Source organism: Aquarana catesbeiana, linkage group LG07 (genome assembly GCF_042186555.1).
Source record: "Aquarana catesbeiana isolate 2022-GZ linkage group LG07, ASM4218655v1, whole genome shotgun sequence".
Taxonomy (NCBI): Eukaryota; Metazoa; Chordata; class Amphibia; order Anura; family Ranidae; genus Aquarana; species Aquarana catesbeiana.
Window position 1 is genome coordinate 170,484,745 of NC_133330.1, and position 22,921 is coordinate 170,507,665.

General features: G+C 43.7%; 1 protein-coding gene across 1 annotated transcript in view; it reads right to left on the reverse strand.

The window, feature by feature from the left end:
* Window positions 1–22,921, reverse strand: part of PRG4 (proteoglycan 4) — a 276,400-nt gene that overhangs the window by 123,365 nt on the left and 130,114 nt on the right. The window contains exons 11-12 of the mRNA XM_073591959.1: window positions 22,043–22,150; window positions 6,622–6,732 (exon numbers count right to left, since the gene is read on the reverse strand). Of these exons, the coding sequence (XP_073448060.1) occupies window positions 6,622–6,732; window positions 22,043–22,150 (219 nt within the window). The remainder of the gene's footprint in view (window positions 1–6,621; window positions 6,733–22,042; window positions 22,151–22,921) is intronic.

Genomic DNA, 22,921 nt, shown 5'->3' on the forward strand with positions numbered 1-22,921 from the left:
GACGTGCCACAGTGTGGAGGGGTTCTTAAGTAGTTCTAAAGGCATAAGGTTGTTTACCTTAATGCATCCTCTGCATTAAGGTAAACAACTTTCTGCATGCAACTCTCCCCAGCGCAACTCCCCCAGCGCCCCCCCCTTATACTTACCTGAGCCCGATCTTGATCAAACGATATGTACGAGAGTATTGGCTCTCTTAGCTCTCTCCCTCCTAATTGGCTCGGAGACAGCAGGCAGAGCCATTGGCTCCTGCTGATGTCAATCACAGCCAGGAAGGAGGGAGCGGGGGCAGGGCCGAGATGCACTCTGTGTGTCAATGAACACACAGAGTGGAGCTTGGGAGCGAGCCCGCACAAGTGCCATTTGGCTTACTACGGGGACACTCAGTGGGGGGAGAGGTGCCAGGAGTATCAGTGGGAAACCCCAAAAGAGGAGACTGATCTGTGCAAAACTGTTGCACAGAGCAGTTAAGTATACCATGTTTGTTATTTTATTTACAATCACCTGAAGCGATACATGTTATTGTCTAATTTACATTATTAAAAACCCCTTCCCGCCGACCGAACGCATATATGCGGCCTCGGCTTTCCGGGGTTATACCGGGATGATGCCCGCAGCTGCAGGCATCATCCCGGTACCGTTGTTTTCAGCGGGCGATCGGCTACCCGAGTATAACAACCGATGCGGCTAAAAGCCGCTCGGCTGTTATACCGGAGGAGCGGGAGGGGACATCCCCCCCCTCCCGCCGCCTCCCGCCGCTGTTACCGGGCCTCCCGTGCGATCGGGAGGCCCGGTGTCCGTTCCGCTGTCTTCGGCGGCTGGGGGCGGACTGGAACGAAGCTGCGAGCGGCTTCGTTCCAGCCTTCTTCTTGTAAATGCGGAAGCGACGTCATGACGTCACTTCCCGTTTACTCGGCTGCCAATGGCGCCGAATTTAAAAAAGTACACAGTATTCAGAATCGCCGTTTTCGGCGATCTGAATACTTTGAAGTGTAAAGGAGGGATGGGGGGTCTTTTAGACCCCCCATCCCTCCATAAAGAGTACCTGTCACCACATATTACTGTCACAAGGGATGTTTACATTGCTTGTGACAGCAATAAAAGTAAAAAAAAAAAAAAAAAATTTTAAACACAATTTATAAAGTACAAAAATAAATAAAATAAATAAAAAAAATTAAAAAAAAATTTTTTAAAGTGCCCCTGTCCCCGCGAGCTCGCGCAGCGAAGAAAACGCATACGGAAGTCGCGCCCGCATATGTAAACGGTGTTCAAACCACACATGTGAGGTATCGCCGCGATCGTCAGAGCGAGAGCAATAATTCTAGCCCTAGACCTCCTCTGTAGCTCAAACCTGGTAACCGTAAAAATTTTTTAAAGCGTCGCCTATGGAAATTCAAAGGTACCGTAGTTCGTCGCCATTCCACGAGTGCGTGCAATTATAAAGGGTGACATGTTTGGTATATATTTACTCGGCGTAACATCATCTTTCACATTATACAAAAAAATTGGGGTAACTTTACTGTTTGGATTTTTTAAAATTCATGAAAGTGTCACTTTTCCAAAAATTTGCGTTTAAAACACCGCTGCACAAATACCGTGTGATAAAAAATATTGCAACAATCGTCATTTTATTCTCTAGATTCTCTGCTAAAAAAATATATATAATGTTTGGGGGTTCTAAGTAATTTTCTAGCAAAAAATACGGATTTTAACTTGTAAACACCAAATTTCAAAAATAGGCTTAGTCATGAAAGGGTTAAAGATGCTAAAAAAATTAAAACTTGACAAAGGGATCTAAGTCATCCCAAATGCTTGTACCTTTAATAACTTAAATTGGTTCTAAAGCCTTAATGTTTTTTAGCTTAAGGTATTCTCTGCATTAAGGTAAGAAACCTTCTGTGCAAGCCCAAGCTCAATCCAGCACTGCACTAGAAAACAGCGGCTCTCTCTGCCCTCTCCCTCCTTACTGAGCAGATTGATAGCAGTGGACCCATTGGATCCTGCTGTTGTCAGTGGTGAGGGAGTGGATGCGGGGCCGAACCATACTGTCTTTGTTTATGTGCGCAGGCAGCACAACTCGGAATCAAGCCTTCATAATTGCCCCATATAGGAAGCATCTTTCTATAGGGGCACTCGAAGAAGAGGTGGAGTCAGGAGCACCGGTTGGGGACCCCAGAAGAGGAGGTTTTGTGCAGGAAAATATACCATGTTTATTTTTTAAAACAAAGAAAAAAAACACAAAGGTTTACAATCACTTTAAGTTAGCCCATAAAGGGTATCACATAATTGTTTTTCTAATTTATCTGATTAGCAAGAAATACAAATGCTAAAAAAAAACTGTACTGTTTATATAGAACATATAACGTATAAACACTAAGCAAATTTTTTTTTGAAACTGAGGGCTTTAAGTTCACACCACATACAGCATGCATATGAGTGTGTTACAGAATTTAAGTTATTATAAATACTTTGGTGCGTAAATGCAAAATGTACTTTTTCTATAAAAGTTAACGATTAATCAAGGAATTAACCTTTAATTTCCACAGCCCTAAAATATACGTTTGAGAAAATAGAAACGTTGCTCTAATGTTTCATGTAAATATGCCCCCTATTCTTATAATATACCCCCTTTATGAACTCACAATGTTTGTATCTAACTGTATATAAAACTAAATAAAAATATACCTCCATCAGGCCTAATGTTTTACAGGTGCATTCTCAGATATTTATATCTCAAATTTAGAAATCATTCAAAGTAAAGGCTATATATGGACTTTGTTATAGGTGATCACTCTCTCTCTCCCTCCCCTTTCTCCCACACTATGCCATGATGCATACAACAAGATTTATTGGAGTCTTTAGACGTAATAACTGATTATTAGCCACTTAACAACTGTGCCATAGCCGAATGACAGGTATAGCACAGCTTGATAACTTTGGGAGGGCGTACATTGACGTCTTCCTAGAATCGTGCTTCTACGTGTCCCCTCGCACTGACGCCACCCCCCCCCCCGGGGCGCGCACCCAGGAATATCTGTGACCGCTGGGTCCAGAGGAGCATCACAGTTCACGGTAAATAGCCGTTGACAGTGACCGTTTACCACATGATCGCTCCGTCAAATGACAAAGCGATCACTTGTAAACAATCCGCTAGCCATGTCCGGTTCCTCTCTCCTCTCTCTGTACTAATCGGTACAGTGCGAGGGGAAAGGGGAGAGATTGAGTGCAGCAGCGCTGTGGGCTGGATGTGTAGTGCCCACAGCACTCCTCTGTGACAATTCGGGGACTCATCCATCCATCCATGCTCAGCCATCCCATACATGCATCCATGCTCAGCGATCCATGCTCAGCCATTCCATGCATGCCATCCCTGCTCAGCCATCCCATGCATGTCATCCATGCTCAGCCATCCCATGCATGCCATCCATGCTCAGGCATCCCATGCATGCCAACCATGCTCTGGCATCCCATGCATGCCATCCATGCTCAGCCACCCCATGCATGCCATAAATGCTCAGCCATCCCATGCATGCCATCAATGCTCAGCCATCCCATGCATGTCATCCATGCTCAGGCATCCCATGCATGCCAACCATGCTCAGGCATCCCATGCATGCCAACCATGCTCAGGCATCCCATGCATGCCATCCATGCTCAGCCACCCCATGCATGCCATAAATGCTCAGCTATCCCATGCATGCCATCCATGCTCAGCCATACTCAGCCATACTCAGCTATCCCATCCATACTCAGCCATCCACATTCATGGCTCAACCATGCTCAGCCATCCCCATCCATGGCTTATCCATCCCCATTCATGCTCATCCATTCCATATCAGTTCTCATCCATGCCACATCTATGCCACTATAGTGCCTCACAAAAGTGTCATAGGTAGTCAAATTAGGTTTGAAATGTGTGCCCCTAGAAGACCTGACGATACTCCCTGCATGTTGGGCCTCTGTATGTGGCCAGGCTGTAGAACAGTCTCTCACATGTGGTATTGCTATACTCAGGAGGAGTAGGAGAATCTATTTTGGGGTGTAATTTTTGCTATGTACAAGCTGTGTGTTAGAAATATTGTATAAATTGACAAAAAAAAGCACTTTCATTTTCTTTCCACATTTTCCAAAAACTTGTAGGAAAAAATGACATGCTCAAAAGACTCATTATGCCTCATAGAATATATGTTGGGGTGTTTTTTTTCCAAAATGGGGTCATTTTTTGGGCATTTCCATTGTCCTGGTGCTCCAGGGCCATCAAAAGTGCAAGAGGTAGTCAAGAAATGATATGTGTGGGGAATGAGCTGGTGGAAGTGGTAGGAGATTAGTTGGAGATGTGATAGGCTTTCCTGAAGAGATGAGTTTTCAGGGATCACCTGAAGGCAGCAAGAGTAGGGGATAGCCGGATAGATGGAGGTAGCGAGTTCCAGAGGATGGGAGAGGCTCTGGAGAAATCCTGGAGATGAGCATGGGAGGAGGAGATGAGAGAGCTTGAAAGCAGGAGGTCTTGAGAAGAGCGGAGAGGTCGATTTGGGTGATATTTGGAGACAAGATTAGTGATGTGGCTCGGGGCAGAGTTGTGAATGGCTTTGTATGTTGTGGTTAGTATTTTGAATTTAATTTGCTGGGTGATTGGGAGCCAGTGTAGGGATTGGAGTAGAGGGTTGGCAGACACTGAGCGGTTGGTAAGGTGGATAAGTCTGGCAGCAGCATTCATGATAGACTGAAGAGAAGAGAAGGGGTCCAGGAACCAAGCCTTGGGGGACCCCCACAGAAAGGGGCAATGGAGAGGAGGAGACAGAATTGTAGGTGACACTGAAGGAGCACTGTGATAAATAGGCTAACCAGGATAACCAGGATAGAGCAGAATCTCGGAGACCAAGGGAATGTAGTTTATTGTGAAGGAGTGGGTGGTCAACAGTATCAAAGGCCGCAGAGAGGTCAAGTAGTAGGAGTATGGAGTACTGGCTGTTGGTTTTAGCAATTAGTAAATTGTTAGTGAGTTTTAGTAAGGCAGTTTCCGTGAAGTGCTGCGAGCGAAAGCCAGACTGTAAGGGGTCAAGAAGGTTATTTTCACTGAGGTAGGAACTAAGACGGTTGTAGACTAAGCGTTCTAGAAATTTAGAGGTGAATTGGAGTAATGAGATGGGCCTTAAGTTGTTCAGGTTGGTAGGGTTCAGTGAGGGCTTTTTAAGAATGGGAGTGATCTGCGCATGTTTTAGAGGGGAGGGGAAGATGCCACTAGAGAGGGAAAGATTGAAGATGTGGGTGAGGGAGCATAGGATAGAAGAGGATAGGATAGAATTGATGCTCCTAGAACGCCTAATGGTGCTCCCTGCATGTTGGGCCTCTGTATGTGGCACACATGTGGTATCGCCATACTCAGGAGGAGTAGTAGAATATGTTTTGGGGTGTAATTTGTGGTATGCATATGCTGTGTGTGAGAAATAGCCTGCTAATATGACAATTTTGTAAAAAAAATCTTGATTTTGCAAAGAATTATGGGAAAAAATTACAACTTCAAAAAACTCACCTTGCCTCTTACTAAATACCTTGGAATGTCTACTTTCCAAAAAGGGGTCATTTGGGGGGTATTTGTACTTTCCTGGCTTGTTAGGGTCTCAAGAAATGAGATAGGCCATCAGTACTTCAGGAGATCAATTTTTAGAGATTGGCACCATAGCTTCTTTAAAGCAGACCAAATAATATACACCAGTTTGGATTATTTTTACCAAAGATATGTAGCAGTATAAATTTTGGCCAAAATTTATGAAGAAAATTTACTAATTTGCAAAATGTTATAACAGAAACAAAGAAAAATTTATTTTTTTACAGAATTTTCTGTGTTTTTGCATTTATAGCGCAAAAAATAAAAACTCAGCGGTAATTAAATACCACCAAAAGAAAGCTCTATTTGTGTGAAAAAAAGGACAAAATTTCATATGGATACAGTGTTGCATGACTGAGTAATTGTCATTCAAATGTGAGAGCACCGAAAGCTGGAAATTGGTCTGGTTAGGAAGGGGGTTTAAGTGCCAGGTGGGTAAGTGGTTAAATAATAAAGAAAAAAGATGGAAATTAGATGTGATATTGTTTGTTAAGCATGTTGAAATATACAATGAATACTTTAGTCTTTGCTTTTAATTTCTATATGGACTTTTTTGGCAATAATGTGTTTATATATCATTACAGTATATTAAAAAAATTGTGATATAATCCGAGGCCCTGATAAAGCTGGTTATTCCACGAAACGCATAAGCCACTTATGCAGATTTTCCAGCTGCTATAATAACATCCTGGACAACCTTACTGTAACTGTATTTTTAATTAGTCTTTTTGTAATTTGTTAACTAATTTTGAGTATGTATAGAATAAAGATTTGTTTATCTTTTTATACAAATTTCCATGGCTTGTGTTTTCATTAGACTTTGCAAGGTACGTGTAAAGCCCCACTTTATTTTGTTCTATTATGGTATATGTTCATTATGGGATGTTACCTTTGTAAGGTCTAATTGTCTCACACTCATCCCCCATACCCCTTTACTAAATAAAAATATATTCAACTCTAAAAACAAATGTAAGTTTACATTTGTAAGTTTACAAATATAAGTTTAATTTTTACACCTTTGGGATTTTTGTCTGGCCCTTCAGCATCATCTCCTCTTTCCTTAGATGTTGGGCCTCTAGGTTCCTTTGGCTTGTCACCTTTATCATTAGGATTTCTCTGATTTGGCTCTGAAATAAATTTTCAGTATGTTAGTTTTCAGTGATGTGAGCACAACACTACCCTGTTTCCCTGAAAATAAGACCTAGTGTGATTGTCGGTGATGGCTGCAATATAAGCCCTACCCCCCAAATAAGCCCTAGTTAAAGTCCTTGTAGGTCTTATTTTCAGGGTAGGGCTTATTTTCGGGGAAACAGGGTAGGGCTTATTTGGGGGGTAGGGCTTATATTGCAGCCATCTCTGACAATCACGCTAGGTCTTATTTTCGGGGAAACAGGGTAATAGTTTGGCACTCAAAACAAGATACAGAAAAACTACAGAAGTTTTCACCAGTATTCATTTTTTTATATAAATAATTGTAATATCTATTGACACACAGAGCGGAGCTTGGGAGCAAGCCTGCACAAGTGCCCCCAGAGCATTCGACTTGGTGTGGGGAGAGGAGCCAGGAGCATCAGTGGGGGACCTGGCAAGCGGAGGCTGCTCTATGCAAAACCATTGCACGGAGCAGGTAAGTATACTATGTTTGTTATTTTATTTTAAAAAAGTGAGCATTTACAATCACCTAAGCAATACATGTTATAGACTAATTTAAGTGCAGATAACCCCCCCCCTTCTAACTACCTGAGCCCGATCTCAATCCAGCACTGCACCTGAAAGCAGTGGGTCTCTCTGCTCTCTCCCTCCCTACTAGGCAGATTAATAGCAGTGGGAGCCATTGGCTCCTGCTACTGTCAATCAAATCCAGTAGCGAGGGAGTAGATGCGGGGCCAAGCCATACTGTCTGTGTCTATAGATGCAGGCAGGGTGACGTGTGATTGATCCCGCAGGAGTGCTCCTATAAGAAGCATCTTCCTATTGGGGCACTCGCAGAATAGGTGGAGCAATGGCCTCTGATCACGGATCCCAGAAGAGGAAATTTGGGTCTGCTCTGACAGGTAAGTATAACATGTTTATTATTTAAAATAAAGAAAATAAAACAAAAGTTTACAATCACTTTAAGTTAGCAGAAGTTAGACAAATAATTGTTTTTCTAATTTATCTGAATAGAAAGAAATACAAATGCTGCAAAAAAGGTACTGTTTATATTGAACAATTATCAGCACTAAGCAAAAATGTTTTTGGGCTGTAAGTACATATCACATACAGCATGCATATGAATGTGTTTCAGAATTTAATGAGTTAACCATAAATACTATAAATGCTGCATAAATGCCAAAATGCACTTTTTTCTGTAACAACAGTTAACTAAAGTATAAAGTTCACATTTTATTATGTTACAAAAGAAAATACAAACATTGCTTAATGTTTCAGGGCAAACATGTCCTCATTATCCTTATAATGTGCACCCTTTATGAACTCACAATGTTTGTATATAAATGTATATAAAGATATATGTATATAAAACTAAAACTGTAAGTTTACATTTGTAAGTTTACAAATGTAAGTTTAATTTTTACACCTTTGGGATTTTTGTCTGGCCCTTCAGCATCATCAACTCTTTCCTTAGATGTTGGGCCTCTTGGTTCTTTTGGTTTGTCACCTTTATCATTAGGATTTCTCTGATTTGGCTCTGAAATTAATTTTCAGTATGTTAGTTTTCAGTGATGTGAGCACAACACTAATAGTTTGTCACTCAAAACAAAACTACATAGTTACATAGTTACATAATAGGTGAGGTTGAAAAAAGACACAAGTCCATCAAGTCCAACCTATGTGTGTAATTATATGTCAGTATTACATTGTAAATTCCTGTATATTGTGGTCATCATTTTATTTTATTTTTTATAATTATTTTTAATAATGCCTTACACACACACAAACACACACACATACTGTATATAGATACATGTATATATATTATTTTTTTCTAATTTTTTTGATTAGAAAGTAAAACAAATCCTAAAAGACTTATTGTTTATATTGAACAATTATAAACACCAAACAAAATGTTTTTGAAACTGAGGGCTGTAAGTACATACTGCATATAGCATTTAAATCAATGTACAAAGCTAATAGTTTTGGCAACAAAAACAATATAAAGATAAAGAAAAGAGATACAGAAAAACTACAACATTTTTCATTATTCGATTTTTTGTGACCAATTCCCATCCAACTATTGCACATAAACAGCTGGGTGGGAGCTTCGTGTATGCAGGAAGGCATATGTATACGCCCTCTAGCATCCACTGCTTGGGCTCGCCCTTTTGGGCAAACAGCAGCATGCGCTGTGATCACTGTATCCTTCGGTCACAGTGGATCACAGGTCAGCGCACAGTGATAACACTTGTAAACACACATAATGCACTCTATGGGCCATTCAAAGTGATCATTACAGTGATAAGCACTGTGACGAACACTCAGAGTGTAAAAACAAACAAAAAAAAACAATCACACCCTCTTGAGCAGTGCTATGTCACTATGGTTTCATTGAACTGCACTGGTGATCAGAGAAATTGACTGGCTGCACTGATGACACTGAAAGCCAGTGCAGCCAGTCTCCAATCAATAGCCACAGCAGTACCATGTCACCAAAGTAACAATGCCTGCTTTAGTGACTGTGATAATTTTTTAATACACTGTCACCAGAGCAGTGTCACTACTATGGTGGCACCAGTGGCGGCTGGTGGTTTTCTTTTTGGGGGGGCGACAAACAATCACCCCCCCACCCCGTCTGGTGGTCGGTTCAGCACTTACCCCTTCTAGGCAACGGGCAGAAGGCAGCAGGCATCGGGCATGGGACATCAGGCAGCAGGCATCGAGCAGTGGGCATCGGGCAGCAGGCAGCAAGCATCAGTGTGTCCTTTTCCTCCATCACGGTGGCTGTGCGTCTTCTCCTCTCCTCCTAGGCATCCAATAAGATCGTCTATCCTTTCAGCCAATCGGGTGACGGGTCTCAGACCCACTTCCTGATTGGCCAGGAAGAGGATCAGTGTTAGATTTGCGAATATTCATTCGCTATTGTAACACATCTGGGTGGGCTGTGAGCGCATTCTCGGTGCCCCGAGCCCAACCTATTTTGAAGCCCAACCTATTTTGAAGCCTATTAGAGCCTTTGGCTCTAATCAGTGCTCCAAACCCCCCCACTGGAATTCATGCGGCCGGCATCCTGCAAAGGGCCAGACGCATGGATGGGGGAGCAGCGCCCATGCACCCTTAATGGACAGGCAGCCCCTGAGTGTCAATATGGTGGCAGTGTAATGCTGTGGCAGTGATCATGTATAATGGCTGCCAGCTCTAATATCACTGCAAATCAGTGCAGCAGGTCGTGTTTCTGATCCCTGTCACAGCCGTGCATGGTCAACAGACCAGTGCAACCAGTCATAGTGTCCCCAATCACCGCCACATCAGTCACAGTATCTCCAATCACCACTGCACTGGTCGCAGTGTTGCCAGACCTGTGCAGCCAGCAACAGTGTTCATGATCACTGCTGCACCAGTCGCAGTGTCAGAAGACCAGTGTAAGCCAGCAACAGTGTTCCAGATTGCCGCCACAACCAGTCTCAGTGTCACCAGACCAGTGTCAGAACATCAACAGTTTTCAACATTGCCACCATACCAGTTCCAGTTTCATCAGACCAGTGTAAGCCATCAACAGTATTCCTAATTGCTGCCACACCAGTCCCAGTGTTACCAGAAAAGTTTATGCCAGTAACAGTTTTTCCTGATTGCCACCACACCAGTCCCAGTCTCACCAGACCAGTGTATGCCATCAACGGTGTTTTTGATTACACCACCACATCACTCCCAGTTTCACCAGACAAGTGTAAGCAAGTAACAGTGTTCCTTACACACAAGTCCCCAGTGTTGCCAGACCAATGAAATCCAGCAAAAGTGTTCCTGATTGCCACTACACCAGTCCCAGTGTCACCAGACCATTGTATGCCAGGGACAGTGTTTCTGATCATTGCCACACACGTTCCAATGTCACCAGACCAATGTAAGCCAGCAACAGTGTTCCTGATCACTGCTACACCAGTGCCAGTGTTACTGCAGCCAATAAAACCAGAAACAGTTTCCCTGATCACTGCGACACCAGTCCCATTGTCACAAGACCAGTGTATGCCATCAACAGTGTTCCTGGTCACCACCACACCAGTGCTGAAATTATATTAATAATTGACAAGTTTGTGCAAAAAAAATACATTTTCACTGTTTTCTGCATTTTCCATACTCAGGAGGAGTAGCAAAATGTGTATGTGTTTTGGGGTGTCATTGTAAGTATGCCTATGTTGTGTGTGAGAAAACATTTGTTAAAATGATAACTAAACTGATAACTTTGTGGAATTCTTTTTCCTTTTTTACTTTCATAATTTTCCAAAGACGAGTGGCAAAAAATCACAACTTCAAAGAACTCACCATGCCTCTTATTAAATATCGTGCACTGTCTACTTTCCAAAAAGTGGTAATTTTGTATTTGTACTGTCCTGGCATTTTAGGGCCTTAAGAAATGGGCAGTCAGAACATCAGGACATATATATACCATGGTTTGTAGTGTACTTTCACACAGACTAAAATATACAATTTTTTTTTTAAACCAAATAAATGTAGCAAAATACATTTAGGCCTAAATTTATGAAGGAAAATTATTTTTTTGCTATTAGATGAGTTTATGTGAAATCTTCATTAACAGATGTAAATAATATTATATATGGAAATATATTTTAGTTAGATGGAAATATATAGTATTTAAACCATCAAGGGTGCTGCAGCATTAAACTATTCCTAGCTTACATATTGGTGTTAATGTAAATAGTTTTACACTTCAAAGGTCTGGCCTTTTTCTTTCCCTTATCACATCTCACATGAGTTGTAAACAGCAGCTGTCTTTGAATCATCCAATCAAGCTGTGCGCAATATACATTTGCTAGGTACAGTGACCAATTAGGGAGCATTATATTAGCCATGGTACAGAAAGGAGGGGGGGATATAATGCTTTGTTACCAAGCTATGGCCTCTGTTTTGTGTGGGGACACACGGCAGTCACCATGAGCGGACCTGAAGTTAACAGGTAACCTAACGCTATACTTGCATTGTACATTGTATTGTAAATACGGTTGTTGTGGGTAATTTGTAAATATCATTGTAACGAGCCCCTGCTCGCTCGGTTCCACTCTACCGACACTCCTCTGTGGCTATTGAATCAGATTGCAGATCGCAACGTCTGATGGTTCGGTCATCCGATGCTCCGGGAATCGAACTACAGCTATGTGCCATTCGAATCCAGTTGTGATAGCTCAGAACAAACACCAGGCAGGCTGTATGTCAGTTCAAACAGGAATCTCTCTTTTATTGATGCACACAACACACTTTTATACACAGCAGTTTGAACACCCCGCCCCCAACAACCACTTTCCTATTGGTCAATTGTAAAGTACACTTGAGTCTTCACTCAGGTCCTCTTGTCCATGCAAATGAGGACTTGAAACAGGGTCAGCAGGGATTGGTCCGATAGCTTGAACAGGGGGACTGATATGTGTAATGACACAGAGAAGCCCCAGGGGGTAATTAAAGTCCATAATCAAACACTTAAACACAGAACAATGCCTTCCTTCCAGACCATGGAGCCGTCTGGAGGGGGTAAGCCTTAAAACAGGGCAGCAGATCCCCCCACTGTGTAATAGAATCAAAGGAGAAATACTTCAGTATTCCAAGCTTCATGACAATCATGTAAGTCAAGGGACCAATACTGTACATTGTGTGGTAAATACTGTCTAGTGGGTAATTTGTATATATGATGTAACCCTATTAATACATGTATATTGTGGATGGAACTATCTCTTTTGTGTAAAAACTCTCAATTCTAGATGTTGTATCAATTGGATGGATATTTTTAACTGATTTATGACAAATGTCCCCATACATGTGTGATAATACCTCTCACCCACAGGTGGTTTAGTACGTCGTGTTATGAAGATGGCTGCTGCATATTCATGTGGCTGTGGGGGGAAGTGCAGCCATATGTTGCTGACATCACTCACAAAACAACCTGAGGTAGTTAAGAGGGATGACTACATCATGTGGGTAGTCTCTGGTATACAGGACTATAATAGAGTCACTAGTATACAGACATTCCAACCTGCCAAAGCTCATCTCAGGGAGGTGGCAAACTCATTTAAGGGAGGTGGCTTGACCCCCTCCCCCATTTAACACAATTAGAGGATGATCAAATGAAATGGAATCAGTATACACAGGTTTACTTCTGAGAGATATTAAAGGAACACTCTAACCACCATGACCACTTCAGTGATTTGAAGTAGTCAAGGTGGTAGGAGTCATGTGGGATGGCATGAATATACTAAGGTTGTCTAATGATCAGCTTCTGTCTAAAAATTTAAGTTTGAAATTTAGGCTATACACTTTATTGGTCAACTTAAGTTATAAAAGATGCAAGAAAATGAATGAAGCCTGATAAAGGGATCTATGTCTTCCTGAAAATTTGCTTCTTTATCAACTTAAGTTAGTAAAGTAAAACCGGAGTTCCACCCACAAGTGGAACTTTCACTTGTTGTACTCTTTCCCCCCTCCGGTGCCACATTAGGCACCTTTCGGGGGGGAGGAGGGACAGGATACCTGTCTTTCACAGGTATCCTGTCTCTACTTCCGGGAGACTCAGCCGCGGGTATTTGCATCATCGCTGGGGCTCCCTCCTCCTCCCTCCTCCTTGCCCAGCCGCTGGGCCAGTAGGACAGAGGAGCGGAGCCTCGCAAATGTGCAGTAGGGTTCCTGGCATGAAGCCTTAATTCTACACTGCCGGGTTCCCTTACTCGCAATGGAGGTGGCATGCACCCAACAGCTGATGGAAACATCAGCTGCGGTGCAGACATCGCTGGACTCCAGGACAGATAAGTGTATGATTATTAAAAGTTAGCAGCTGCAGTATGTGCAGCTGCTGGCTTTTAATTTTTGCAGCGGTGGGCAGACATCTGCTTTAATACATGTGAATAGATTCCCAGAGCACTGCAGTTAGCTAAATAGACAGCACAGCATGGACTGTCTGTTGTGTGGCTCTTTTTTCTGACTGAACTTCAGACTGAGCCCTACAAAAAGGGATGTGTCACTGCTGATGAGTTATCCATGTCTGTACATAAACTGCAATTGTAAAAACTCTGTAAACATCTGGTTCAGGCAGCCAGAAAATGTATATATTGAGTGCTTACAGAAAACTGCCTGCTGCAGGGATGTGCTTCTGGCCAGTGAAGAAATTTATACTGTAATTCTACAGCAAAAAATTACAGTTCCAGAGTGTTGGTAAGATAGATCTGAGAGTAATAAAACTCTTATATGATCATCAATAAAATCTACTGCATTGTACGCCCTGACAGTGTAGGTGCTGATTTTGCATAGCCTCCCTGACGGTTTTCCCGAGTGTGGCTCGGGGTTAAATTTCAGCACCATTAGCGGTAACCCTGAGCCACACTCGGGATTGCATTGCAGGATCCTGGTGCTATATACTTACCTTGTCCCCAGGATCCTGCGATGTCCCCCGCGGTGTCTGCGGGCTCTGTCCTCCTCCCGAAGCCTCTCTGTGCCAGGCTCCATTCCCTGAGAGCGTTGCGACGCACGGGGGTGGATCCTGGCGGCAAATTCAAAAAATTTAAAATTAATAACACATACAGTACTGTAATCTTACAGATTACAGTACTGTATCAAATCATTTCACATCCCTTTTGTCCCTAGTGCTTTGTCCAATGCCCTGCATGCAGTTTTTTTTTTTTTCAAATAGCGTTTTTATTTTCAAACACATGTGCAATACATTGCAGTGAAAACAGTATGTGCAATGGCGTTACATAAACTTAAGTTAACATATAGTTTGCTGATGTTAAACTTCTATACTCATAGACAAAAGTATTACTAGGTGCCTTCGGTAGTCCAATGTTTGTCGTCTAGTGATTCATTTGTTTTACATGTTATTGGAGTACATGCTTCACCACTGCAAAACTGTGGTTATATGTTCCAAAACTGTAGAAGTCATAAGACTATGCAGTAGGAGAAATTAGAGGTGGGTAGTGGGGGAGAGGGGGAGGTGAAGAAGAAGGAGGAGGAGGAGGAGAGGAGAAAAGGAATGGGATTTAGAAAAAAAGGGGGGGGGGAATATAGAAGTCGTTGAAATGGTGGTGTTACCTGGTCAAGGTGGGTCCTCCCGGAGGTGCCATGGCTCCCAGACCCTGTTATGTGCCTCCAGTCTGTCTTGTATTCTGGCTATCATTTTTTCCATTACTTCCATGTCCTTAATTCTGGCATAAAGATCCTCAGCAGTTGGTGGGGTGGAGCGTTTCCAGTGTAAAGCTATGAGGCATCTTGCTGCCGTTAGGACATGACGCACTAATTTCTTATATGGGGTGGAGAGTTTGAGTGGTGATAGACCTAATAAAAAGAACTTCGGGGATGCCTGGACCTGTGTGTCCAATAAGCGATCTAGTAATCTCTGAACTGTGGACCAGTATGGGGCCAGCAGCGGGCAGCTCCAATATATATGTAGGAAGGTGCCTTTTGCTCCTTGGCAACGCCAGCACCTATCGGAGGTATTAGGGAAGATAGTATGGAGCACCTCTGGGGTCATGTACCACAGTAGGAGAATTTTATAGGAGTTTTCCTTATACAGTGAGCATATTGAGCTCTTTGCTGCTTGGGACCAAATGGTCTGCCACTGTGTCATAGGAATGTCCTCACCAAGGATCCTTTCCCATTTGGTCATATAGGAATGTTTGCCCTGCCCATCTTGGGAGAATGTGTTTAGGATCTTGTATATGCCCGATATGAGCCCTCTCTGGGCATTGCCTGCCAGAATCATAGTTTCGAATGGGGAGGGAGGTGAAAATTGTAGGTTGGGTGTTATGGTAAGTGCATAATGTCTGATTTGTAAATACCCATAAAACGCCTGTCTAGGGAGTTCATGTTTATTTTGTAGATCAGTAAATGGCAAAAGTTTCCATGTCCTAGGATCCACCAGGCTTCCAAAATGGAATAAATTCCGGGAGGTCCAGGGATGTGACATTTGATAGGTAAGGCTATCCGGCACTTTGGGGTTACAGACAAAAGAGGTCAGGAGCGATCTCTCCGATGACAGTCCATGAGTAGAGGCCAGTTTACGCCATATCCTCCGCAAGAGGGACATGGGACCTAGCATACGTTCAGGGGCCACATCCGTGTTCGCACTCCATAATAGGTTATTTGGATGTGTGGGAGCTAGCCATAACTTCTCAATTTCTGTCCATTTATTGTAGGACTTGTGGGTGTACCACGATGCTACTGCGTGTAGTTGAGCTGCGTAGTAGTATTTAATAATATTAGGGAAAGCCAGTCCCCCTTCATTGCGGGACGCCATCAACACTGATCCCGGTACCCTGTGTCTTTTATAATTCCAAACAAATTGTAGGAGTTCAGACTGGAGTTTTTTCAATTGGTGGAGCGGAATTGGTATGGGTAGTGTTTGAAAAAGATAAAGGAGCTTCGGAAGGATAGTCATTTTAAGCGAAGCTATTTGACCTAGTAAAGAAATATGGTGCTTTTTCCATTGGAGCAATGAGGATCTAATTGAGCGGAATAATGGGGGAAAGTTCTCCTGATACAGGGTGTTAAATTTGGGGGTGATGTACGTCCCCAGATATTTCAGGGATGTTGTTTTCCATGTAAACGGGAAGTTGGATTTTAAGAGTGTGACCTCGGTGGCCGGGATATTAATTGGGAGTGCTTCTGATTTTGATTCATTTATTTTATATCCTGAAAGGGCTCTAAAACGGCTTAGTTCTGTATGTAGGATCGGAAGGGTAGTATGGGGTTGAGTCAGTGTAAGTATAATATCGTTGGCGAAGAGGGAGATCTTAAATTCTCTACCTCTGACCGAAATTTCCTTAATCTGGGTTGCTCCTGATGGATGCTGCTAGGGGTTCTACACAGAGTGCGAATAGGAGGGGCGAGAGTGGGCACCCCTGTCTAGTCCCATTCGCCACAGAAAATGTTGGAGAGAGTGCAAAGGGGGTTCTAACTTGGGATGAGGGATTAGTGTATAAGTGTTTGACTGCTTGTAGGAAAGGTCCCCGAAATCCCACAAATTGTAAGGTGGTGAACAGAAAAGGCCATCCCAACCGATCAAATGCTTTTTCCACGTCCAGGCTTAACAGCAAGGACGCCTGGCCCTCCCTGTTCGCCACCTCTACCAGATCTATAACCTTTCTAGTATTATCACCCGCTTGTCTGAGCGGGACAAATCCCACCTGGTCTTTATGGACCAGGGAGGGGAGGATCTGATTGAGGCGGTTGGAAAGGAGTTTGGTAAAGATTTTTAGGTCGGAGTTCAGTAACGCAATGGGTCTGTAACTAGCGCATATGGAGGGGTCTTTATCCGGTTTAGGTATAAGCGTAATAAAGGAACGTTGCATGTCTGGAGGTATGGGGGTGTCTTGTAGGAAGGCTTGAAATATCCTGCGCATATGTGGGAGTAAGGTGGGGAGGAACGTTTTGTAGTATTCGTATGGGAATCCGTCTGGTCCTGGGGCTTTATGTGAAGGCAAATTTTTAACAGTCAGTTCTATTTCCTCGTCTGTGATCTGTGCATTCAATGATAGCAAGTCCGTTGGCGTCAAGTGGGGGATTCCGCTGGATTCTAGATACTGTCGCAGTTTGTGGGATAAGTCCTGCGAGGGGGGGTTACTGGGTATGTCTGGGTTGTTGTATAGGTTTTTGTAAAAGTCTGCAAAAGCATGGGCAATCTCCGTAGGGTGGGATACCATTTGTCCCAATTTATTTTTAATTTGATGTGGTGTTTGCATATGGGATTTGTCTCGTAATTTGTTGGCTAAAAGGGAATGCGCCTTGTTTCCTTTATCATAAAACATTTGTTTCAGTCTAATCAGTGCTTTTTCTACTTGGCCTAGTGCGAGTTCTTTAAGGGTAGAGCGGAAACTAATTATTTTCCGGAGTAGGGGTATTGTGGGGGTATCTTGGAGCTTACGCTCCAACACTCTGAGATCCCTCTCCGCGTTTAATTTCGCTGCTAGTTTATCTTTCTTCATTGCGGAGGACAGTTCCATACACTTACCGCGTAGGACCGCCTTATGGGCTTCCCATAGTGTAGATAATGAAGTTTCTGAGTAGGCATTTTCTATAAAGTAATGTTTAAGGGTGGAATGTAATTCCAGTTGAGAGGGCAGGTGTTGGAGGAGGAATGTGTTAAGTCTCCAGTTATAGGATCTGCGGTTAGGGGTGTCTAAGTTCAACCTAAGTAGGATGGGGGCATGATCTGACCATGAGATGGGGAGTATTTGAGCTGCTTGTGTTAGTTTGAGCGTGAGATTGTTGACAAAGAAGTAGTCTATTCTAGAGTGAATGCGGTGGGTGGCGGAATAAAATGTATACTGCCGATCGCCTGGATGAAGGGCCCTCCACGCGTCAAAGAGCGCATATCGTCTAGAGATTAGTCGAAAGAGTCTAGAGTCCCTAAGGACTCCTGTTGGTGACGTCCGGGTGCCCACCACCTGACGGTCCGCAGTTGCTGATTGGACAAGATTAAAATCCCCCCCACCACCAAAACCCCTGGATTTGATTTAAAGATGCGGGAGTATACTTTGGAGAGAAAGTTATATTGTTTGGTGTTCGGTGCGTATAGAGCGCACAACGTGATTGGTTGTGCGTGCCATGTACCCTGTAGGATAATGAAGTGACCTTTAGGATCAGCATAGTGGTTTGCACAAGTGAAGGGGGCTCCCTTTTTAATAAGTATAGCCACACCCGCTTTTTTTTGAGTGCTAGATGATAAATATATTTGAGGGAAATATCTGGAGGCGAACGCGAATGAGCCCTCTTTATTGAAATGTGTTTCCTGTACCAGTACAATATCAGCCCCCGACTGTCTGAACTCCTTCAGTGCCAGATGCCTTTTTTTGTTAGAATTTAGTCCATGGACATTTAAGGATAGTATCTTTGCCATCTGTCTACGTGTGGGTGGGCGTGTGTGAGCTTACTTACCGAAGATGCACCAGGGTCTGTGGTCAAAAACCAGGAGCCGGCACTCTCCGGGAGGGGACCAGGACACCTCGCCTTCACCTTTGTGTACACCTGAGGACGACTAAGAGGGAAAGAGAGGGAAGAGAGGTGAGGAAGAAAGAGGTGAGAGAATAAGACCAAGTGGTAACATGTTGCATACATTATCTTCAGTGCTTTTCTGGCCAACAGGCCTTGACAACCACGGATTCCCAGGTGTCTCCCCCCCCGCCAACCCAAAAGGACCAGCCAGGAGAAGGCACCAGGGAGCCCGCCACTAGTATAGTTATACAGTCAAACTTTATGATTTGCTAAACTATGAATCAAAAAAGAACAGGGGGGGTGAGGGGCGATCGAATGAGTATCTACTTTCTCAAAGCTCGATCTAGGTAAGCCCTTGTAGTTAATCATTCTATGGTGTAGGGGCAATTTAGGAGACTATAATCTAGAAATATAGTGGGCATTTAAGTCCCGAGTAGGAAGAACCAATGTTCCAGAGTAGTAGTGATCCAATCGGAGGTGCAAGCCTTCATGAAGCGGTGAAGCTTATCCGTTCTTGTGCTTGGCAGATTTGCGTGATGCTTCAGGGTTTCTGGGCCGATTGGAGGTGGGGACCTTCTGCCAGACTGTGGGTGGTGTTGGAGGGGTGGCTACTAGGTCCCAATCTGGAAGCTGTGGAGGTTGAATGTCCAGGATGTTACAGAATGTGCGGAGGTCCTCCGGATATCTCAGAACAGCAGTTGTGCCTTGGTGCTTCGCAGTGAGGGTGAAGGGGAAGCCCCACCGGTAGGGGATTGTCTTGGTCTGTAGTAGTCGCAGTAACGGTTGAAGGAGTCTGCGTTTTTGCAGAGTGATCCAAGAGAGATCAGGGTATAGTTGTAACTGAGTCCCGTCAAAATAATTTTGCGTGCCAGGCGTGCTTGTTTCATGATTCCCTCCTTGAGGGGGTAGGAGGTGATTCTACAGATAACATCCCTTGGCTTGGATGCTGCTCCTTTAGGTCGCAGGGCTCGGTGTGCTCTGTCCATCTCTATATGTTTTGTGGGGGATTCGCCGAGGAGGTTGTTGAAGATGGTTTGTAGAGTGGTTTGTAAGTCCTCGCTACCCTCCGATTCTGGGATACCTCTCACACGAATGTTGTTGCGGCGCCCCCTGTTGTCCAAATCCTCCACGTGCCTCTGCATGTCTCTGAGGAGTGATCTATGTTCCGCTCCCTGAAGTTGTGATCTGTGAACTGCTAATTTTGTTTCCTGGATCTCTTCTTCCACCATTTCCACTCTGTCTGCCAGGTGTTTAAGGCCTGTTTGGAGAACTTGAATTTCTGTGCAGCATGTGGATTTCACATCTTCTATTAGTTGTCTGAAGTCCTCCTTGGTGGGCATGGCCTGAAGATATGTATACCATTGAGGTGGCATATGTGGGGGTTGCATCGGTCCAAATTGCTGGCACGGTGGGGATGGAGCTGGAGGCGGGGAGCGTGGGCTAAGTGAACCTGCCTCAGATGGCACGGGGGGTCCAGACACCGGGGGCTCCCACTGTTCAGACCATGGCAGGGCCTATGTTAGCTGGGGGGGGCTCATGTGGTGGTTGTCTGATGTTGTACAAGGAGGGGTGCTGGCTTTCTGTGCATATGAGGGGTTAAAGGCTTGTTGCTGCCTAGAGACACTGGGGTCTCTAGATCTGGATAGTCTCTGTGCCTTTGGTGGGGGGGACGATACAGTCATGGCCCAGGGACTTTCACTGTCAGCCTCCAGGTCCTGGTGCCTCTGCATAGGAGGGTGGGCCGGGGCAGGTAATGGTGGGTAGTCCTGGGAGAGGATTGAGGATGCTGGGGAGAGCGGAGCCGTTCCCTGCATGTAAGGGTCTGAGGCCGCTCTGAGAAGGCGCGGAAATGCTGCTGAGCACTGTGTGTAGTGCTGTGAGGCGGCCGGCATCATGGCGGGCCGCGGCCCGCATGTCTGCATAGACTGGGGATCAGGGAGGGTCGATGGACTCACCGCTCCCTCGTCGTATGTTGGGATCCCTGGGCCTGTCTCCTTCAGCGGGGAGTCAGATGGATGGTGCTGCTGGGTGGTGTGAGGCGGCTTGGGCTGCGGGGAGCTCCGTCGTCCGCGCGCCTGAGTGTCCGGCGCCATCTTGTCTCCCCCGCTCTGAGACATGTCCGTCTGGAGGAAGAAGGTGCGGAGGTCTGTGGATGCTCCTGGAGGGGGTTGCGATGTGCCCCTTTGTTTGGAGGATCGGGTGGTCCTCGATTTGCCCATGTGGGTGCTGCGAATCGTCCCCTAATGTGCCTTCAATGCTGTGGGCTGATGGAGCTGTGAGTTCAGGCGTCCATTAAGGTCGGCTTCCGGTCACGCCCCCTGCATGCAGTTTTTTATTATATATATTGTTCTTTCTGCCTGGAAACTTGAGATTGTCCATAGCAACCAAAAAGTGTCTCTTTACATCAAAAGTGGCTTAAGACCAGCTAGAAAACAGCAATAGTAAATTAGAACACTTGCAGAATTGAGCGATAGTGAATCGTGGGGAAATTTATTTTATTATTATATTATTTTTTTTTAATTATTTAGATTTATTTATTATATTATAATTTATGATTTTGTTTTTCAAACTTTATCATACCCGTGATATCTACTAGACTCTTGTTTGGACAAATGTAAGTGTGTTATTGCTAAGAATTACAGGCCTACAATATAAAACGCCAAATTTCCATGCAAAATAATTGTAAGGCTTTCAGCACCTAAAAACCGACATAATCATACCGCCAGGGAGGTTAAGAATTACAATACAGATATCCCTGCTGATTGGTGCCACATAACTGCAACAAGAGTTTCACCCATGTCCTTGACATAGAGACTCGTGGGTCATTTTGCACACAATATTGGATATACTACATTTGCCCTACAAGCGCCCTGGATTCTGTACTCCTGCTGTAATCCTGGTGTGTCCCCATATCCTCAACAATGCAATACAAGCTTGCCAATATCCATAAATAGAAAATCTGCAGACCATACTGGTACCTCAGGCATGACAGTTTCCAGATAGTTCACATAAGAGAAACTATCATCTATAGTAAGGCCATAAGGTACGATCTAATCTGTTTAGACACCACAGAAAGAAATTCCCAACTGAAACACCTTAGGAAGGATTTCATAAAACAGGGATATAATCTAGTGACAATCAACACAAATACCTGTGCAGGTGTGGAATCTGGCGACATGTGCATCCATCACTAAAACTGCCCCCTGAGAATGTAGCTCAAGAGGTACAAACAAATTTTACAAAGGCTTTGGTCAAAAACAGTCATTTTTTTTTTTTAAATGATATTGCATTTCATACCTTTTGGAGGGATTTCGGGCTTATCAGGATCATCATCACCTTTTCTAGTCTTTGGAGATTTAGGTTTATTTGGTTCATCATCTTTATCTTTAGGTTTTTTATTTGTTCCTGTAATTATACATTTTTGTGAAGATGCAGTTTACAGTAAACACAAACAGTTGTAGCATAAATTAATCTAGACAGGAAGTAGCAACAAACAGGCTGCAGAGGATCAGTAGCACTGAGATCCAATAAAGCAAAAAGAATAAAACAAGTATTTTACAAGTATTGTACATTTTTTATGTTACACATTGCTTTAGAAAACTAAATGTTATATAATTAGAGCTAACATCCACCATTAAGAATTCAAATATTTTTGAGAGGAACAGGTGTTAATTCTTGCTCTGGTGACAACTCAAAAATGATGGATGTATCTTCACTTTCTGTCTCAGTAGCAAAGGTCACCAGAACAAATACAGGAATCAATCTCACCAGTAGGGGCACAGACAGCAATATAAACTTGGCAAAGGATCTAACTCCATCATACTCTAGCCAAGACAAAAAAAAGTAGTTTTCATACATAAAAACTTTTTGTAGGAATTCATTGGGGGGTAAGTTTTGGACATGTTGACAGTACTGTTAACGTACAGGAGGTCGGGACACTGGCAAAGCAAAAAATGTAAAGCCAGCCCCTACTGTATGTAACCCCAACCTCCAACCCTTATGTCTCAGTTTTTTGCGCAAACAGTACAGAAGGCCTAATTATACAGAGGATCGCGACCTGTGACCTTGAAGGGCACTTTTCACTAAAAACATGTAAGGCAATCCACCAAGAGGAGTAAAGAAATAGGAGGAAATGGGTAGGAAATAAAGACTTGTTTGTCCACCTGGTGGGATATA